Source organism: Clinocottus analis, unplaced genomic scaffold (genome assembly GCF_023055335.1).
Source record: "Clinocottus analis isolate CAN_PGR_092001 unplaced genomic scaffold, fCliAna1.0.p SCAF_1, whole genome shotgun sequence".
NCBI classification, from domain to species: domain Eukaryota; kingdom Metazoa; phylum Chordata; class Actinopteri; order Perciformes; family Cottidae; genus Clinocottus; species Clinocottus analis.
In genome coordinates, this window is record NW_027175820.1 from 14,837,250 (window position 1) to 14,858,816 (window position 21,567).

At 38.9% G+C, this 21,567-nt stretch overlaps 1 protein-coding gene across 2 annotated transcripts in view; it reads right to left on the minus strand.

Annotated features, from left to right (window-relative positions):
• csmd1a (CUB and Sushi multiple domains 1a) overlaps window positions 1-21,567 on the minus strand; it is a 363,484-nt gene that overhangs the window by 80,154 nt on the left and 261,763 nt on the right. For both annotated transcript variants that reach the window (XM_068586302.1, XM_068586216.1), the window contains exons 25-32: window positions 20,466-20,622; window positions 17,341-17,532; window positions 12,386-12,512; window positions 11,623-11,834; window positions 9,596-9,787; window positions 7,366-7,504; window positions 2,585-2,772; window positions 579-773 (exon numbers count right to left, since the gene is read on the minus strand). In XM_068586302.1, the coding sequence (XP_068442403.1) occupies window positions 579-773; window positions 2,585-2,772; window positions 7,366-7,504; window positions 9,596-9,787; window positions 11,623-11,834; window positions 12,386-12,512; window positions 17,341-17,532; window positions 20,466-20,622 (1,402 nt within the window). The remainder of the gene's footprint in view (window positions 1-578; window positions 774-2,584; window positions 2,773-7,365; window positions 7,505-9,595; window positions 9,788-11,622; window positions 11,835-12,385; window positions 12,513-17,340; window positions 17,533-20,465; window positions 20,623-21,567) is intronic.

The following is a 21,567-nucleotide window of genomic DNA, read 5'->3' on the forward strand; positions in this document are numbered from 1 at the left end:
GCAATTATCTCATCTTTATTCTCTCCCACCCACAACCCCCCTCTTCACTGTCTCTCAGACAATATTAAACAAAGCTTTCAGAGGAGCCTTTTTCAACGTGTTAAGAGGTATAATCAAGTGTGCATTGTCTCTATATGAGTGTGTGCGTGTCTTGTGCTCATTTGAAAAATCCTTCCTTGTCCTGAACCTTACTCTGTGGCTTATTTGAATTTTGTACCTGTATGGCACCAGACCAGGTCTCTGTCACTTTAGAGATCACGCACACACCCATGCACCCACACAATCACAAATGCACTGAATGGCAGTTTGACAGGTGTCACTTCCTTGGCTCTCTGAACTGTCAATCAATTAGACAGTTCAGCCTTCCAGTCCCTGACAGACTCTCTGTTTCTGACTCGCATGCACATGCACATACACACACACACAGACGCACACACACACAGCAAAAATTGAACAGTATGGGCATCGTAAATGTACTTTTTATAATAAACCGGCACTGAGTGTTTGTGGCACATGAGCATGTTTTGCAAAATTTGAAGGTGTTTGTAAAGATGCAGTTCTTGATTTCTCTCTCCTACCTTTACATGATGGCAGAGTCTTGTCCCACACCGGCTTCTCATCATTACCCATGACACAGGTGATGGTATCCCCGCCCACTATTGTGTAACCATGGTGACAGTTGTAGGAGACCTGAGATCCCAGTTTATAGTCATATCCCGTACGACTGCCGTTCATAATGTTACCAGGGTCAAAACAGGCTTCTCTTGGTTTTTCTGTGGAGAGAGGACAGAATTTGTGGAAATGGAAAAAGACACAGTCAAACTAATTTTGATATCAACATATCAACACCAGGCACTGCATTCTCCCATGCAGTGCAGGAGAAGGCCACTGTAACAAAACAACATACACAACTTAAATAAATAGTTATAGTTGTAAATGTCTAAACCATATCTAAATTGTTAATGCGACCCAATAACGCACATTTTCTAATTCCATTCAGGGTCAAAACTATTTTGGGCCAGACTTAGGCGACAGGCTATTTGTTGAACCCTAATATAGGTGGTATTGAATATTCTCTAATAAGTCATATGTATTTTAAGAGGAACAAATAAGGGAAATTGTGGAGTCACGAAAACGCAAAACTGTCGTGACTCTATAATTTGGCGTAGGGCCAACTTGTTTGCTTTACGGTGATTGCCTAATGAGAATGAGATATTGGGCTTGACAGATGAAAACCGACAGTCAGAGAGAGAGAGAGAGAGAGAGAGAGAGAGAGAGAGAGAGAGAGAGAGAGAGAGAGAGAGAGAGAGAGAGGTGGAGGGCAAGATGGAAGTGAAACAGGGAGATGATTAAGGTTGTATTTTAATTAGGGAGATGGCAGATGAAAGGTAGTGAATTAATGACAAAAGTACAAAGGTGTGAGATAGTATTAGGAGACAGACAACAGAGAGGGAGATAATCTTTTTTTAATTAGAGATAAATGGAGTGAGAGAAACAAGAGAAAAATATACTTTATAAAACTTGACAGAGCAGATCTAGTCTCTACTCAGTCAAACAACTAATCATCAGCTCCACAGTGACTAGAGCTGTTAATTCACCCCCAGTCAAGCAACATCTGTAACACCAGGATGAGTCACAATCTGTGAAAGTAAACGACTTGTGGCCTGACATGGAACATCATGCGCTGTCAACTGCAAAACACTTTGGATGTAAAGCCAGGGTGAAAATAATAAAGAAGGCACTTCAAAATGTTATCGAGTCTGCTCAACATTCCTGCATCAATATTTTAATCACCACACTTCAGAAATAGAGGGACAATGCCTGATTCTGATTTTAGTGTCCTGAAAAGTAATTAAAGGTTAATTTATCAAAGACAAAGACCATTGTCATTGCATGTGCGAACTGCATGTATTCAACCACTGATTTACTCAGATAGCAGCTCATGAAGCAGAAAGCTCCTGGACTGAATCTGAGACACATTGTGCACTTGGACAGGTGTTGTCAATTAGCGTTTCGCTACAAACACTTCGCATCTAGTTCTTGTGCATGAATGTATATATAATTTTAATGCCATGTCCATATCAAATAAAGTCTAGTCAAGTGAATGGGAGCTCTTCGCCTCTGTTCAGCAGTGGGATGTACTGTATATGATACTGTATACGATAAAACACTGAGTTCAGTCTTTGGCTGCATTTACCCTCAGCGCTAACATTTACCAACATTTACTTAAAAGATAAGTTCAGTTGCAGCCTGTATTGATTTTACAGTTAATTGATGGTCAAGTAAAAAAAAAAAGCTTGATAAACACAAACCAAATAGTAAGACACGTAATTAAATATGAATGTAAAATATTGTAAATATGTAACAGTATTTAGAGATTGTGATTATTATGAAAAGCCTAGTTGTTTTATTTTGTCCAGTTTTTAGTCATAACCAGACTATATTTAATATGTGTACTACCAAAACCAATCAATAGTCACAGGCATATTAGAGTGCTTTAAAACATTTACAGTTGCTTGAATGTGACTTAACAGGAAAATGTACAAGGACTTTATGTGAAGGCAATGTTTTGGGGTTTAATTACCTTTGTATTCGATGGCGAACCCAGACATGCCCAGTGAGGCATCGGACCTGAATGCCAGGAAGAGACCGTTACTGCTGCTCTCTATTCGCTCTGGGGCCTGGTTGCCTTGGAGACTTGCAAGTAACGGCCCATTAGAGTCTTCACCCTCGTAGATGTGCAGGAAGTCGTAACTTGGCTCCATGTTGAAACTGGGGGACGAAAACAAAGCAAAACAGGCAAACTTGGGTTTCAGAATCAAGTAAGATTAACCGCGCGGTTTGTTTGTGTTCTTGTTTAAAACCTTCAAACAATTAATCTGATGATGTGTGTTAAAATCAAAGAGATGCTTCATTTAATGAATGCCAATTAGTTTGTGCTATCTCTCTTCTAATCGTCTGCTAATCTTTTCACAGGTTTTCTGGATGTACTGCATTAAAAATGAGAACTTTAAATGTTTGTTGTTGTTTTCCTCTAAAAGCAGTCTAAAACAACACAAAGTCCAAAACATTAGTTTCATTGATAATACAAAAATAAAAAGGCCATTTCTTCATCTATTTTGATTTGCATTGTCAGTATTTGTGTGCATGTGATTGCGTGTGAACAGAAATACAGTATGTGCCATGAATATTGAATTTGTTATTTATCAACCTAAACCCTAACACCTTATATTTGTAAAAGTGTATCTGGTTCTCTCTTTGACAGCTTCTCTCCTTCTCTCTACACATGCGTAAAGGCATCTGTTCCTCATGAGGGTAAAATATAAAGACACACACAGAGTCTGAGTGTTTGCCCTGACAGTGGCTGTGCTGCCCCTGTCTCCCACCTGTCACACAGAGACAAATTTGTATGTGCAGGTGCGCGCACCCACACACGCACGCACGCACGCACATGCTCGCACGCATACACCAATATCTATGGTTTGTATCAACTCAGTCTCCTACACTTTAATGTACAAAATACTTTGCCTCTTTCCCTCTTACTTCTATGTGTCTTTGCTTTGACACAAATAGACTCACAGACTTACAGCCAAACACTTTACAGGGTATATTAACCAGACATAAGGGATTATATATTACTACCATGGAAGTACCATATGATGTTTTTAAAAACCAGGGCCTCTGTAAAGCAACATTTAGATGATAAATAATGTTTGATGCTTGAATGCTATCTGAATACTTAAATAATACCTGAAAAATCCTGCAATTTGTTTTGGTTGGACTGGTAAAATGCAAAGAAAGAATACCTGATAGACCAGACAGAGATTTTGATACATAAAATATTTTCAACCAGACACCTACTTATGTCATTTTACTGGATTTTTCTGAGCCTTACATTTCCAAAATCATCCCACTCTTCAATACAAACGACGACGAGAAATTCGCGCCGCCGGACAGCTGGGTAGCGGGAGGGCGTGACTTAAGACCGACATGAGTGACAGTCACGCTCAATGCGTGACACTTGAGAGACCTGATAGTGGGTGCATCTCAAGTCTCTAAATGGCATCCCCGTTTCCCTCACTTGCCTCCCTTCCTTGCGTAAGGCTGATTTATACTCCCGCCCACCAGGGATGCACGGAGAGACGCAAGGAAACCAAGCGAGGAGAGAAAACGCGAGGAAACATGTTTTAACAGACATGACACGTCCTTTCCTCTGGCGCGTCACGTGAAGCGACGTCGGTTTCTGATGACTGGAGCCGACTGACAGCTGATCACTGCTGATCAGCTGTCAGTCGGCACAGTTGTTTTCTGGTCCGGACCGGATTTAGCGAACATTTCAACAAAAATGCACTTAAAATATTGATACAAATTGTTGCATGTTTTTAGTTGATTAATGCTTTTAAACTACAACTTAGATAAATAAGACACAGTTATCATCAGTGTCAGAGCAGAGATGTTTTCTCTGTAGACCGTTACCTGTTAAACAAACTGCATTGAGTATTTATATACTGTGTTGTGTTCAGGGTCCTGCTTAAACGCAGGATCGGAAACAACAGATCAAATCTTTGAAGAAAATAGTTTATGGTCCTTTTGTTGTTCAGACCTACAATGAATGAACACATATTTTAACCAGATGGTGAATAAGAAAAGACTAAAATATATAACTATTCTGTAATCGTCTTCACTCTGGTATGAAACTCCAGCCATTAGTCCGCTCAGCTGCAGCGTCCAATCAAATAACAGAGGAACAGTGAGGGGGCGTGTCCAGCGTTAAAACACTTCCTGGAAGTCTGGTCTCGGGGCTCGATCACGACTCCTCCGATTTCCCTCCTTGCTCCTCGCCCCTCCGAGCCGAATAAGAATTGGGACGGCCTTCAATATGGCGGCGCAGAACCACTTCCGGTTCAGTCGAGGAGCGAGGAAACGGCAATTTGGAGACTTGGGATGCACCCAGTCTCTCTGCTCCTCCTGAGTTTCTCCCGCGGCTGTGTCTTCTGTTCCCACCTTCGGGACTCTTTGGGGTAAATAGCATGTCTATGCAGCGAATGAGTTTACAGATGCGCTCCTTAGCGCCATCTATCGTCGAGGAGTTTGAAAAGGAACGAACACGCCTTGCCCAAAATTAGATTTTTTGTTTTTTTGTTGCAGTGAGCAATTGGTTGTGTGACATGAGAGCGTGTGAAAATGTGCAAAAGCCTGTGTCACACGGCGAAACAGTGAGAGTTGGTAGCTCTGGGTTTAACAGCACATAAGCCCTGTTTGCACTGACAAAGCATTAAAATGATCCATGCTAATACCTGTTGCATTAGTGAAACATTCTGGGTCTGAAGGTTTAAGTTACTAAATGTCATAAAAGAACATTAAGATCCCACAGAGCATAAAAGGAGACAACATCAGAACCTCTTGTGACCAAAGAAGAGTTACACAAGGGTCTGACTTGGATGTAAAACGAGAGCAATCATGCAAACTTGAGAAACAAGATTTCGGTTTGTTTAGTAATGAATTGTACATCTTGAAATATACAGTGCCATAAAACAGTCAGCACTTTCATTATGAGTAGAATACAAATTATTTCCCACTCATAAGTATTCAGTAAATAAAATTATCACTTTTGGATACTTAAAAGAAAGTAGAACATAAAAGTACACTTTGCTTTGTTGGATATGAATGCTTAAAAGGCTGTGATATGATACCAAAAGTTCTAATTACATTGGATATACTAATGAGACTGAACAGTGAGTCATTATTAATTGGATCAATAGAATAGAAGTCCATTTAAGCTATGATTATGATACAAAGATACAAGGTTAGAATCAAATAAATAATGAAAAAGAAAAGGCCCACTGGATTCCCCAAACAAGCAATAACAAAACAACTTAATTAAAAGGAAAATAAAAACTGTCACATTGTTAAAACAGAAGAGAAATATTTCTTCCGTTGAAAAACACAAATTGGGTCATTTTTTCTCCTGTGGCAATCCAGAGAAAGTCTGCTTCGCTTTTATATCCTTTATGTGAAAATCCCATCTTCACTTTTGCCTGAGTCATAAGCCCCTAACCACTGTGACGTGTAAAATATTCACTACACTGGAAATTAAACTAAACAAAAATACATACTGCCCTATAATTCAAAAACTAAACATGAAAACATGAATTTCACTTTCCAAATAAAGGCAAGAATAGTGTGTGTGGCTACATATAATTATTAATTCCTGAGCAAATCAGTTCATTCATTTAATTCAGATTATGTCTTCAATGATGCATAGGGAGTTACCTACAAAAAAAGCTGATTAGTAGTTAAATTTCCTAAAAGTCAAGAACAAGTTTAAAAGATAACATCTTCTCGTGACCAACTTACCATTTGAGCTACAGAAGTTATGTTTGAAGTGGATTTTACAGTTGACTAATAAGGTTTCCCCCCCAAATGGGTTTATTAGTGCCTGATCTCTGACTATGCAATGCAGATCTTTCTTTTACCCTGTGTGGGCTACAGCAAGTCATGCACAGTATTCTTAAAAAATAAACTCATAAAACAAAGCCCATAGAGGCTAATCTATTTGTTTTATTTAAGCCAGAAGAAAAACATGTTTCAGAAGAGTCTTTGGGGACCCCCACCATCCTCTAAATCTTTAAGTTTTTAATTATTTATGTTTTTTCAGGTATTTGGGTCGAATATAAAATTAATATCATCAATAACACCATTACCCAGCTGTAATGTGTTTGTTGCAGCCACAACACCTCGCTGTTGCTCTCTTATCTTACTTGTTGTTATGTAATGTTATTTATGACCAGTTAGTAATATTTTTTTTCACAACAAAAACATTTATACATATTGATCAGAGATCCCTTATCGACACAAGGCACGTGTCAATAACTTTGTATTTTCTAAAAAGATTCACATCTTTAATAAGATTATTTCCAATCCTGATATGAAAGGTATGGTTTCTTGCAGCATACACTTGCCTACTTTCAACATTATGACGGCAGAGGAAGAATTTTTAATTAATATTGGTTTGTCGTAACATTTTTGTTTATACACCTGCTATTTTTGCGCTAATATTGCAGTTAGGTACTCAACCAAAATAACATGGGTAGCCTTTGAAACTGCAAATTCAATAGAAGAGGCTGATCTTGCATAGGAAACTCTAAAGTATGAAATCATTGGTGAAAAAATGTGCAGGCTTATTTGGCAATTTTAAAGTGAAAAGAAATCCATTCAATCGAAATATCAGAAATACGAGCTGAGAGTAGTTACAAGCACAGATCAAAGCCTCTCCTGGTTTAAAGCCTGGAGACATGTACATCGTATAAGTTGACACACATACTGTGTATATACAGGGCCAAGTTTGAAATCCAGGTGGCTTACCTTTTGAAGATGAGAGCAATGACAAAGTCAGGGTTGACCCTGATTCTCCAATCACACTCTTTCCCAGGGGGGTAAGGCTGGGGGTAGTTAGGAGACAGAATTACTCCTGAAGGACCACTGACGTTGCCACCACATGTCGCTGGAGATAGACAAACAGTGAGAGAGAAAGGGAAAGAGAGACAGACAGACAGAGAAAGATGATTACTCAGCATTGAGCTTGGGCTTATTTGGAACGAGAATCACTCCTGATCGACCACTCATATAGCCCCCAGAGGAAGGCAGAGTGGAAGAGAGTTAGTTAGTTATAGGAAGTATGGCAAGGGTTGGTTAGGAGAGACAGAAGTACCCCCAGTAGATCATTGATATTATCTCCACAGGTAGCTGGAAAAGGTGAAAGAGCAAAAGGCAGAGACTGTGAGAGTGTGACACTGGGAGTCGTTAGCAAAGAGAATCACCCCTAGTGGTCCTGTTATCCCACAACAAGCCAGAAAGCAGGAAAGAGATATTAGCAAGAGAGATGGATAGATTCATCCAAGCAGCAATTTGGTGATGTGAAGAAAGAATCTGAAACATGGAGAGGTGTCTTGGGGATGGCAGGTGGGTGTGAACGGATTATGAACAGTGAAATAGAGGTAAACAAAGGCATTAACAGTTGCAAATCACTCACAGTGAGACACATCATTGCACTACTATACTATACTAGACTGTATAATGCTTGTTTAAATTTAGCAGCTTTTGAACACCGAGGGACTCAGCACCTGAGGTGAAAGTGCAAGAAAGGAAATATATAAGATATAATCCCTACATTTGATCTACAGTTGTACACAATGTGAGGTCACTGGCAAAGATACACAGCAGGCAATATCAGCAACAGAGCATAATGTGTTTCACAAGCATAGTTACAAGGCCAATTATTATTAGTCTCTGTGACGGTGGTGGAGGACGTCCCAAAAGTGATGGCTGATAAAGAGATGGAGAAAATAACATAACGGGGGTTGTGGCAACTAACAGAAAGGCAACTATCTGTAGTCTCTTATTGCAGCTTCAGCTGTGTCTGATGTCTTACCTCATGCTTACCTTACAGCAATCTCTGGTGATTTCTCTCATCCATCTACTTTGACTAATTCAACATGATGTTCCATGTGCAAGACAAAATTGAAGTGACTGCCGCAGTTAATGAGGAAAAATAACTGCGTATTTGTTACCTTATTGGGGCACGTGCTAACATACTGAGATTTGGAGGCTGCACAGTGAGGACACTGAAGGACCCTTGCTGCATTACAGATAGTCTCCTAGTCCTGCTTTTTCATAAAATAAAATAAAAAAGACAGGCTTTCTTAGCCAGAAGCCCCCTCCTTCCTTTAGTGAGAGAATCAGGTGTGTCAGAAAAAGCTGATGAGGAAAATAAAGGAAGGAAAGCACACCTGAAAGTGGGAGAGTGAAAAACAAACTGCAGCAGAATTGTGTGAATGAGATGTGGAGTGGGATGTGGAAGCTCAATGGGCTACAAGCAGCAGGTGGGCCAGATGGTGGTGATAATAGAGAAACAGAGCAAACAAGCGCTGGCTTTTCAGCAGTTTCTTAACAGGAATCCTATTCCAGTTATCGGCGCCATTCGGTGATGCTTCACTTTTCTTTCCACCCTTTCTCTCCTGTGCATGTCTCATCATGCCGGTTCTGAGTTTAGGAGGTTTTGGTGATACATGTTGAATTTTTATGTGGTCCGCTGTCAGCAACAGTGTTCACTGTTTATACCAACCACAGTTTCTTCAGCATCTTGTCAACCTGTCCTTGATCTTAAAGAGCATTCCTCCAGTTAGAAAAACTATCTGATGCTAGAGCAGCAGAATCATTTGGGATTAGAGATCCCTCACCAGCAGGCTTCAGTTGATTTGCCTCTAAAGTATGTCAGATGTGGCTGAACAACACAGGAGCACATAAGGGATCTGAACTGTCTTGTTTGTTGTTTACTTTCTCCATTTTGGACTTAAGATGAAATTCTGGATCATTCCACTTTCAGAGGTTTTGCGCTCAGTCTTCCACTGTAGCATCTGATGGACAATATCTAAAAATCTTAATATCTAGTTCATATTCAGTGCTCATTTCTTGGGGCGCAGTATGACATTGAAGTCTTAGACTCATTAACGTCTGACCACAGCATCATATTTAATTTTCATTTAATTGAATCTCAGCTTGGCAGTCGATCATCTACAGAATAATGTACACTTACCGACACACGTTGGAGGGTCCGGTTGCCAGTAGAATCGATTATCCATTCGAACACATGTGATGGTGTCCAGGCCTTGCAGCTGGTAGCCTGGATCACACTGGAATGTCATACTGTCACCAGGCTCCTTACTGTCCCCATATCGAGAACCATTTACAGGGATGCCCGGGTCATTACACGTTGTTGCTGTAGTGGCTGGAGAATGTGAAACAAACAAAGAGAGACATATATTTACATATTGTTGGTTCGCAGGAAGAGATTCAAGGAGAGGCACACAGACAAAACCAATATCAGTAGCAAAAAAAAAAGAAAAGAAAGATGTGCTGTATAGCATAGAGATGCACTATAGTCCATCATGTGGTTATGTAGTAGGGATTTAGCTTATTGTCATCAGACTGAAAATCTTATTAAAGAAGGCAGGGCCGATGAGAATACAGTATATACAGTTGTAATAGTATAGTCAATAATCTTTAGAATCAGTTAAAGTCACATATAAAATCTTGGCCAGACTATTATCATACCACATTAATTTGATCTTTTCAGTTGAGAACATACATGTGTTGTTATTCCAGCAGGGACACAGAGAGGGAAGTGAGATGACAAAATTAAAGAAAAAAAGTCAAACTGATAAAGAAATCTGTAGTAACATCAACCCTATAAATCGCTCCTTCAATATATTCACAAACCCTGATTTAAATAAATCTGTGTGGCGGCAAATGCCATTACCTTTGCTTTAGTAAATCAACATTGAGGTAAATATATGGAGTCATTACCATAGTAATCGAATAACAGTGCTTTCATTAGCATGTTAGTGAGTGCAAATATTTATTGTTTTAAATATGGCGAGAAAGAAAAACAAATGACTTAATGTGTTTGGGAGCGAAAGAGAGAGAGAGAGAGAGAGAGAGAGAGAGAGAGAGAGAGAGAGAGAGAGAGAGAGAGAGAGAGAAAGAGAGAAAGAGAGAGCGAGTATTGGATGTAAATATTTATGACTGGAAATGTGCATCTATTTAAAAGAAGTTTTAGGTGTACAGTATGGGCGTTTGCATGAACCGCATTAGTTATAAATGGATATGAAAAGCACTTGTGAATACGCAGGTATGAAGGAAATATGGCCTCTGATTGATTTTGCTCTGACAGTGGTTTGCAGAGACTTCGGCTCATGATTCTAAATAAATGGGTGAACAGACATTTTTGGATTCAGGGGCTCACACACCAAAGACCATCTCTGCAACCAAAGGGCACAGTTATTGCATGGGTTACTCTTTGTCTTAGGAAAGGTTAGAAGCCACAGCAATAGTTGGTGTTCATTGACTCTCTTTGTGCTAGTGTGACAAAACAAATATAAACTCTTTTTCGCAAAATTGGCATTCAAAGATCATTGTAACATTCATAGTTGTTAACTTTGCAACTTATAATTTCCTAAAATGAATGGAACATGATTTGTTCATTATAGCCTATAAAAATATATATTTCATATGTGGTATTATTGTTACTAAAACACATATTTATGAATTTCCCAAAGAAACATCTCATAATGTTGTTAAATAGCTCACTAACCTGAAAAGAATTTGCACATTTTTACTGCACTTCCTGGTTTCCCAAACCGTGAGATACAATCAAAACTGAACCACAGGGCTCTGTGAGCCCCTTAAGTACTTAGAGTGGTCCCTAGGTGATATATTCATTTCTCAATTGATTCTTTGGCTTAAAGTTTTTCAGAAATCCTGTTAAATGCAGTATTAATTACAGATTAATTATCTTGTAGTGAATGTAAATTTGGTTTGTATAATAACTAAGGCTATATATGTGAGGAGTCTCTTAATTAGCTGATTTAATTACAAATTCAGTAATTGGTTTTTCCCTTATAAATGGATATTTGGGATAGAGTGAGACAGACCACCCAAATCTGTGGTTTAGAAAAATCATGGCTCACTTTTTCACAGTTTCCTGTACCAAGTACATTCTAAGTTGATGATTAGGAAATTAAGTAGGTGTATTGATTCTCAATTAGAGATAAGTCTACTTACTGGAAAACTGTATGGAAAACCCTTGCTTGCTGATGAAATAATCCGAATCAAACTGCAGTGTGAGTATGTTGAACGTTGAGTGGATATCCTCGGGTAAGGCTGGGCCGGACCATTCTTTCAACAAAATCCCCCCGTCTGATGGTCCAGACGGGCCATCCCAAACTCTCAGAATATCGTGCCCGACCTCAGTGTCAAAGACGATGAAGTGGAGGCTGAGAAAACACAGAAATCCCAACAGATCGAGATTCAATACAAACATCAACAACTGTTCTAGATTAAGCAGTTTTATTACAATCAAGTCAACTATTAAATCAAACGAAGCAGAGCTGAGAATAGACAAATCAAACTAGCACTCGCACACACACAAACACACGCACACACGCGACGCATGCACTCAACACACAGCAATGTCAGCACTAGCCACAACTTGTTGAGAAACACGGTGGTGACATAATAACTAATGTGATGTACTCTTCTGCACGGCAGGGCTTTGACAGTGAACATTTATCTATAATTACTTCAAATATCTTTACCTGACGGTCTTGTGAGTATTTACCTGTATAGTCCATGTACAGTAAACTGTCCAGGCAGCTAACCCTATCTTGGCCTGCGCAAAGCAATTCTGCAGACAATTGTTAAATAGGCCTACTTGTTGTATGATTACAAAACATTCTCTGGTTTCCTTTAATGCAAACTATAAATGTAAACTTCAGGCCATCGTGATACTCATAGTAGCTTCAGTATATAACCACTTCATAATTACCTGATAGTTTTGCCAGTGTCAGCCTCTATCGTCCAGGTACAGTGGAGGTTGTTTTCATATGGGGCAGGATATCCTGGAGACAGAATCCGTCCAGACACCGCTCCAGTTATGTGACCTCCACACTCGGCTAAAAAGATACAAGCCAAAAGGATGATCAACACAGGGGAAAAAAATATATATATATATATATATATATATATATATATATATATATATATATATATATATATATATATATATATATACATTTTCCCCCGTTTATTAATTAGGTTATTTGAAATATATCCATCAAATCAAAATTGGATACAAAAGCACATCTTCTGAGTTTAACAGAACTCACACAAAACCAAAGCAGATACAACACTACTAAACAGATAACTACACACATTTAACTGGACAGAGTAAACAAATATATCATGGCATTGTGGTGAAACCCATAAAATGCAGGATTGCTGCAGGCAATGAATGAATTATAAACTATGCATTACATAATGTTGGCAACTTGCAGCAATTGCTCTGCCATACAATCCAATCCTTTGAATAACACAGACATTTTAACTATATTGGAGAATATGAGAAATTAAATGCAGCTTTATGGAGTGACCAAATTAATACAGTAAATCCTATAAAGGTGGTCCAATTAACCGGTATTGTCATGAAGAATCTAAAACCTAACACAACCTGATTTGTACAAGGTAATATATAATTCCTGCTTGTATTAGATAACTGTTATGGAATTACAGTAGCCTGTGTACAATATATTGTCTGATATTGGAAGAACATTATAGTATTAATAAGTGTCCGACTATTTTTATTCTTAATCTGTTTGTACTATTTTTAACTGTTTCACGTTATGTTTTGTACGTTTTTGTATGTGTTATATTTTGTCCTTTCTGTGGACCCTAGGAAGATTAGCGGTCGCTAAGGCGTCAGCTAATGGGGAAACAAACTAAATTATCCTCTTCGATCACCCAACTGAATATTAAGTATAAGTTGGAAATATGATTTTTATGTTTCTGTGAATTCTTTAACATATAAAAAAAACTGATGACGATGTTATCTCATTGCTGCTCGTCTGAGAGGCTTGTTAATCCATTAGGCACAATGCAGCTGCTGTCATGGTCCCTGCTGTGCTTCTCTCCCCCCTGTTTTCCTGTTGCTTTCAGTTTGCCCCGTGTGGGTGTGTCTGCCTGGGCGTGGCCTTCCCCTCCTGCTGCCAATTTACAAACACACCTGCAACCCGTTTCCCTCATCAACCTCACAGGATATTTCCCCAGTTCTCTCGCCGCTCCTCGCCAGATCGTTAGTTCACACACCTGGAACGGCTGCCGCGGCCTCTTTGGATTGCAGCATTGTCTTGTGCTTAACTTGAGCTTTCTCAGCCACTCAGCTCCCCAGAACTCCCTGTAGGAATTGCCCAGCCTTCCCACCACCAGACCCCGGCCCGTAGAGGACGCCCGCAAGAGTCCTACTTCTCTCTGGCTTGGAAATAAATATTGTCTATCACTCCTGCTACTTGTGTTTGCTTTTAGGTCCAGCCTTGCATTACCATGACAGCTGCAAGTGTTGGCCTTCACTAGAGGAACTGTTCAGCTCGACCATGTTTTGGATTGGGCCCAATTACCCTCACTGCAGTCTTTCTTTTTGAAAATGTATTTATGCACATTGAGTTTTGGTCTGCTTTCCACAAGTCTGATTTTGGATTGTGTTCAGCATGTTAGACCTGTGAAGACCAGTCTCAATACAATCAGAATCTTTGGTTTTTTTGGGGGGGTCTTCTATTTCAGTTAATACCTAGAAGATTTGGCTCCTCTACACTCCAGTAAATTAAAGGTGTGAAGGTTGAGTTAAATGAGTAGCTGGTAGAAAAGGCCTTGAATCACTAAATCAACCTTGAATTATCCAAGCTTATGCTTTACTGTTTGAAGGTTGGTGAATAACCTTGATGGCTGTGTTCCCTTGAGGATCTCCCAATATGTTCAAAGTTCAGGAAAGAGAGAGACAGCTTTTTGTGTTATGTTTGTATTTTTTTTTAGTGGCGAGGAACAAGCGAGATAGCAGGACGCATGGGAAAAGCTGGCCGTAGGTATGAAGTTATAGCCCACTGAGGCAGCAGATTGTTGCTTATTTTAAAACAGTTTGGTACAGACACATCTTCATATCAGTGTGTGTTTATGTGAGTTAAGAATGCACCATTAACACAGCTCTACAATACTACGGCAACTTACTGCTAATGGGTTACCATTAGCAGTATGCTCCCCAATACACATTCACACAATTTCAAAAAGGGGAAACAAATAATGACACAATCATACACAAGGCCAAAAACATACTTGAGATACCTTCTGCAGTTACACAAGTACATATCTACATTTCAGTGTTCACACCCACATGTAATAAAACTAGTTGAGCGATAGAAAGCAAAAGTGAAAAATAAACTTTTGAAAATACCTTGCTGTATTTCATCATTAAAAGCAGGTAGAGAGGGGAATGTGCAGTTATTCAGTAGTCTTAGGCCAATGACAATTGCAACTTCCCAGCACAGAAAAATAAAGAGATAATAAGAGGGATGCACATATACGGAAGACAGTTTAGAAGCCAGGTTTACTGCATGAATAGAGAATGAAAGAACGTCAAAAAGAGTCAGAGGTAAAAACCAATATCGTTTGACTCAATGTGGGAAAGAGGGAGTGACACAGAGAGAGAGAGAGCGAGAGAGAGAGAGAGAGAGAGAGACAGAGAGAGAGAGAGAGAGAGAGAGACAGAGAGAGAGAGAGAGAGAGTGAAAGTATAGAAACAGCCTGAGGCAAAACCATCACCTCATCTCCATGTAGTACATGCATATATGGGACCGAGCCAGACAAACAGCGAAGGAGACAGTCAGAGAGGCAGAAAGACAAATGCCCCAGCAGACAGACAAAGGAGGAAGATAGAAAGGTAGCTATAGAGGTAGTTAGCCCAGGGCTCTGCCAGCAAGTATTCTCCAGGTTGCTGGCTTACCTGAAATAAGGCAGCGAGAGAGCAGCTACAAATTAATGATTGACTGCAGAGGTACACAGGGACAGACTCATTGTCATTCCCATACCCACATAAATGCACTCACCGCACACACTTATGAACACACTTTTTTTTAGTTGCCATTAGCAACCACATCAGGCCATGTTCCACCTTAGAGAGCTCAGGTGTGCTGGCAGGTTAAAAAGACACAAGGCTTGCCTCTGCAGTAGGGAATTACAAATAAACATGTGCCAAGTGCCTGCGTCTACCCAACAAAGTAGAAACACTTATGAGGAAAGTGCTTTGATTTTTAAAATATGCAAAACCACAAAAAAATCTATGAGCAAGCAGGAATTATGTATTAAAAAATTGAGAATTTGGTTAGGGATTTCAAAGCTAGCTAGGAACAATAGAAACAATGCATTATGCTTCACTGGTGGCTACTGAATGACTCTGGACTCAGAGTGGCCAGTTGTATGTACTGTAGGTGAAACACAGAACTCCATTCACCTGAATTGTTTGGCAATCTTATCTACCTTAAAACATAGGAAATATTGAAATATGAATATTCAAAATCGCAAAAGTGAAAACTCTAATTTTGTCTTTTTTGTCATGATATTGTGGGAGAGTAGATTAGCAGATACATACAGTAGATGGCTGATAAATTCTTATAGCCTTCCTTTGAGCTCAATAATTATTGTATTTTCTTTCAACAATATTAAAAAAAACATCCTATTTTTAGGGCCTCTGGTCGAAAATTGCAAACCCAAACTAAAAAGGGTGTATATCTGAAACAACTAGGGTTATTTAAATACTTTGGGTTTTATAATGCATAAGGCTATGCATGTGAGATTTTGTTCAGATGTGTAAATATAAGTCTATATGTTACTATTTAAGAGTAATTGAAGATTTGAAGATGACAGAAGGTTTGAGGTCTGCCGAGAAAAACAACAACTTTCAGGATGATTATTTATTTAAAATGATGCAGCTGTAAGGTCCAACTCTAACACAAATCATAGCACAATATGTGAACATTGTCTCTGTAAAGGTTGAGAAAGATGAAGTTAAGCTGAACAAAGTTAGAAAGTACAGAGAAAATTTAGCCGAGGTCTACAAAATTTGCATAGGGGCACATTTGCGCAGATGAAATTAGAATTTTTTCATGTAACAAACCATATATTTCTCTTGTATATTACTTATGGAGTTCAATACGTCCAAATGCAGTTTGGGGCTTTTTTTATAAAACAAGCTATGATTTAAAGTTTTATCAACGATCGCTCAGTCTGCAACCCCTAGGGGGGGATTAGTTTTGGATTGGATACAACCTACAATTTTACCAAACAATTGTTTTTATGTCACTGTTTTATTGTGTTTGCTTGACATTCATATTATAAATAAGCTGTCTGCCTTATAAAGTTTAGAATCACAACATTTTGGTGTTATAATCAGTGGTATGTATACTACTGTGCACACCTTCAGGGTACAAGAAAGTAGTCTGGCTTACATTATACATTTATCCCAGTTAGATTCAGACTATTATGCACCTTAAGCATGCCATCCTAGAAAAGCACAAAAGCCTGGTGCACTAAAATATCATGCCCAGTGACATCCTGCTGTCCATGCTCAGAAGGCTTTGTGTGCACAGATGATGGATCAACAGGAGATTTCTTTTACTCACAGAGGTGTGTCAGCGGCATTAACAAATATGTCCCACAGCGCGTTGACTCTCTCCCCATGCCCTCTTTTTAAAGTATTTATCTGTATTGACTCAATCACTTGTTCACTCGCTCTCTCTTTACATCATCAAGCTCTTACCGGAGCTTGGAAACAGAAACGAGTAGCTTCGACTGCTGCTTTTAGCCATGTTACATTTGTCATTGAATTGAAGGTTAATAATTCAGATATTACAGTTCTGAATTATTGCTTCACATACAACCTACATATGTTGTCATACTAACCAATACAGGAAGGAAGAGGTTTGTCCCAGGCACGTCTGTCCCCGCTAAGACAGGTCAAGGTACTGGTGCCGTAGAGACTGTATCCGGGGTTGCAGGAGTACAGGACAAAGGTGTTGGCATAATGGCCGTCATCTTGGATCTTATAGCCGTAACTAGGGACCCCTGGTTCCTCGCAGCGTACTAGGTCAAAACCTAAAGAGAGACAGACATAGAAACACACACACACAGGTATGCACATGCATACAGATTAGGTCTTTGTGGCCATGCAGTAAGAACACTTTGCATAAATAAGCAGGGTGATTCAGTTTTGGACAGCAGGATATAAGGTTATACTATTCATCTCTTGAATCATACTACTTCCTGTACACATTTCAACATTTCTGCAATCACTTTTAGTACCGAAACACAATGTGACAGCTGCAGGACATTACAACTGACACATATGCTTGTTTCTATGATATTTTAAAACCTGCGTCGGCTTCTTGATTCTCTGAAAGATATAATCATGTGTTGTAGTGAGCAGAAACAGCAATTTGATTCCTGAAATGAAAAGCTGATTTCTATATGAAAACATTAAATAATAATTTCACATCCCACAGCACGTTGGTTTTTTTTAAGATAACAAAGAGCAGTGTCTCACCTCAAAGACACAGCAATGTCAACATATTTATTTTTTCAATTAATTCATCCCCGTATTGACTTATTCGATCAGAATTGTCAGATTTGCTATATAATAGACAATGAACAAGGAATCGATCATTATCATCAACAGGTTTGTTTTTTTTTAACATATGTGGCTCTTTTTATTGTATCAAATTCCACACAATACATACAACTCAATGAAAACATGACATAATCACATACACACAGTAGTAGATTGTGTAATTTACAAAACCACACTGCGTTTGTCCGTCAGGCTCTTCAACTCACACTAAAATATGTTATGTAATCTAAACAAATTAAGTAAAGTTTACATATTATTTCAAAATACATAGTCAGTAAAGACTGTGTAATGTCTTCTTGGCTTAATCAGTTGGTTAAACAAGAGCAATCTCCCCCAATCCTCTTGACAGTTGATTGATGTAATCATGTGAAAAACAATAAATACAATTATTTATTTAAAGGAAGAATCAAAAAAACTCTTTGAATCAACCATATTATAACATATCTTACGAACCCAGCAACATGTTTAAGTTTACTGTCTCCACATTTTTGTGAGGTGTGCCTACAACTCTCTATCCCTTCCTGCATTCACTATAGCAAAACAGTTGCATATCACCATCCCCCTTTCTTGTTAATGTCTTGAACAGATGTTTGAACTTATATTACTCTTGTGAAATAGTCTCTAAGGCTGTGCAGTATAGAGGCAGTTTTACTCAAGTCCTTGACCCTATTTAAGAAACTATCGCTGCTTCTCTTGATCAGATGCTTCTTTGTCCTTTCTTCTGTATAAATGTTGTATCAATCACTCTCATCTATCCATCGGCTCATCTATTGTAACAGAACTGTTCAGAAGGTGTCACATTCTCCAGTTTAATGACTTACAGACTAACCGCTGTCTAATGGTTTAACTGACAGACAGAGCATCCATAGTATCCATATACCATCTCCCTTCATCTGCTTGTCCCTCCGTCCAGCCACTCTTCCACTCCAGATGTGTCACTTTCTTCCCTTCTTTTAATGACTTGCAGATAAATGCTCCTCTAATAGCCTCTTTGACTTACAAAGCAGCTGGTCCTGCCTTCTTAGCAGACTCTCTTTAAAGCTATAAAATGCATGCATCTATGCGTGTGTGTGTGTGTGTGTGTGACAGAGAGAGAGAGAGAGAGAGAGAGAGAGAGAGAGAGAGAGAGAGAGAGAGAGAGAGAGAGTGTGTTTGGGTGGGTGCATGTATATGTGTTTCAAGCATTTATATACTCTTATTATTTTTTGTATGCTTTGTAAACTACTGTTGTACTTTGGACTCTATCTTCAAGAGAATTTTCTTGGAAAACTCATTGATCTTTTTTCAGCTGTGAGAAGTGAAATCAATGACTTGGTAATTTGCTGACAGAGAAAGACAAGTCTCTAGAGTTTTGTAGTACATGTCTCTTATTTTGTTCTCGTATGTAGCACTTAAGAATCACTTGACTGAGGCATAGGACAGATGGAGGATATATTCATGAGTGCAATCTAACACAATCACTACCACTCTAGCTTTCAATTAAAAACATCTCCTTACAAGGACCTTCATGATGAGCTACTTAAAATTTAGGAAATTACTGTGTGTGTAGAAAACTATGTGTGTGATGAGAGTGTGTGTATGTGTGCCTGTGAGTGAGTGAGTGAGTGAGTGAGTGAGTGAGTGAGTGAGAGAGAGAGAGAGAGAGAGAGAGAGAGAGAGTGAGTGAGAGAGAGAGAGAGAGTGTTTTCTTTCTTTAGCCACACTTGGTATGGCTGTAATATTAGTTTTAGAAAACATATTTATTGCTGTGCAGTTTCTAATTAGTTGATCCTAAATTGAAGCTGTAAAACAATGGCGAATCAAAGTATTGCAATTTTAAAAATGTGTGGCTTTATGACATGTGTCTGTGGCAACCTTCCTGGAAACGATTTCGTATAAAGAGCCGTTCACATGGCCCTTAAATCCATTGTTGCCAATGAAGACGGACAGATCGCAAGCTAAAAAGCGAGAACTCCCAAGCTCTATTTTTCAGGGCACGACAGCCCGGAGATACCAAATGTCATGTGACAAAGAATAATTTGCCTTCATCAGTTTGTTTTGACTTTGTTTAGTCAGTGAGGCTTACTGCTAAATTACATCATCATCATCATCATTGCAAAGTGCAGGTTTTTGTTGGTTTGCGGGGCACAACCTTCCCAGCACATCGGATGAAAGATTAGAGTGAAACAGCAAACGTTTACCAAGCTTTTTCAATCCCAAAATGTGAACAGCCGTTTTCTCAGTTGTGTATACACAACATTTTGTATTACACACACAATTCTAAAAACTTGAAGCTCATGCACCAACAAAAAGACTTAGCTCCAAGCACAATTCAATTGATTTCAATGAAATGCAAATTCTAAATCAACAAGCTTGAAATCTTGAGGTTTCCAACTTTAAACCTTCTTAAAAAAAAACTCACTTGTGTATGTGAGGCGAAAGCCCTGATTGGTTCCAGAGGCGTTGCTGTTGAACTCCAGCCACAGGCGATTGGACGTACTGTTGATGACAGGACCCATCATGCCCTCATGTGTAAAGTTGCCAAGGAGACGGGATGAAGTGTTTTCTCCATCGTACACCTGTCAATCAAAGCACAGGACCATAGAGCATGAATGAAAACATGCATCAAATGTGTTTGTCGAGGTTGATGTGGGTACAGAGCTACCAATTAAATGAATGAAAGCATGACAGACTCAGATAAACAGTGCATTGCTGACCTGGTCTGGAAAAAAAGAACACAACAAAATGTAGTTGGTCCTGAAACCAAAAATTGCAGGGCACTGCTGTATTTTGTGCCTCTCTTCTGCAACACACAGTGAGTCATCCAAATGCCAACAACACTAGCAAGGCAAAAAAACAACAACCTCACTTAGCCTCAGGAATTTGATAGTTAGCTTTGCATCAGCATGGACTTTGTGAAGCGCCACAAAGATAGAGCCAAAAATATCACACAGAAGTTGCTGAGGTCACAAGTTAGTTGTTCAGCTGCTCCCATATTCCCCGTATTCATGTTAAACCATAACGATTTTCATGCAACAATTTCTGAGAAAAACTAGGTTCAGGGGGTTTAATTGTGGGTGAAATCAGTCCGGTTGCTGGTTACCTTACTTTAAGTGATGGTTTCTACTAAAATGCATCAAATTAAACAGAGAAAACAATTGAGTAATACAATGGGTTTATTGGAAATCATCTGTAAAAGTTAAAATTCACAGTATGCATGTTCTCAACTGATTACTAAGCATGGATGTAAAAACAGCAAAGCAATGTCTTGAGTGTGTGTGACTTGGTTTAAAATGCTGTCGCATTAAATAGCTTCCAATAGAAGTGAAGACAAGATCGATTAGATGTACAACAACATGAGAACATCATCGAACTGAAATTGAAAAATGTTGCTTTTATCCCGCTTGTTGACAGGCTTGTTCTTCTTTTCATTTTACAAATTATGAAATATATGAGAAAGTTAATATTTCAGCCTTCTTACAATATTCAATCTTTCTTTTTGGATACCTACGAATCTTTCTTAT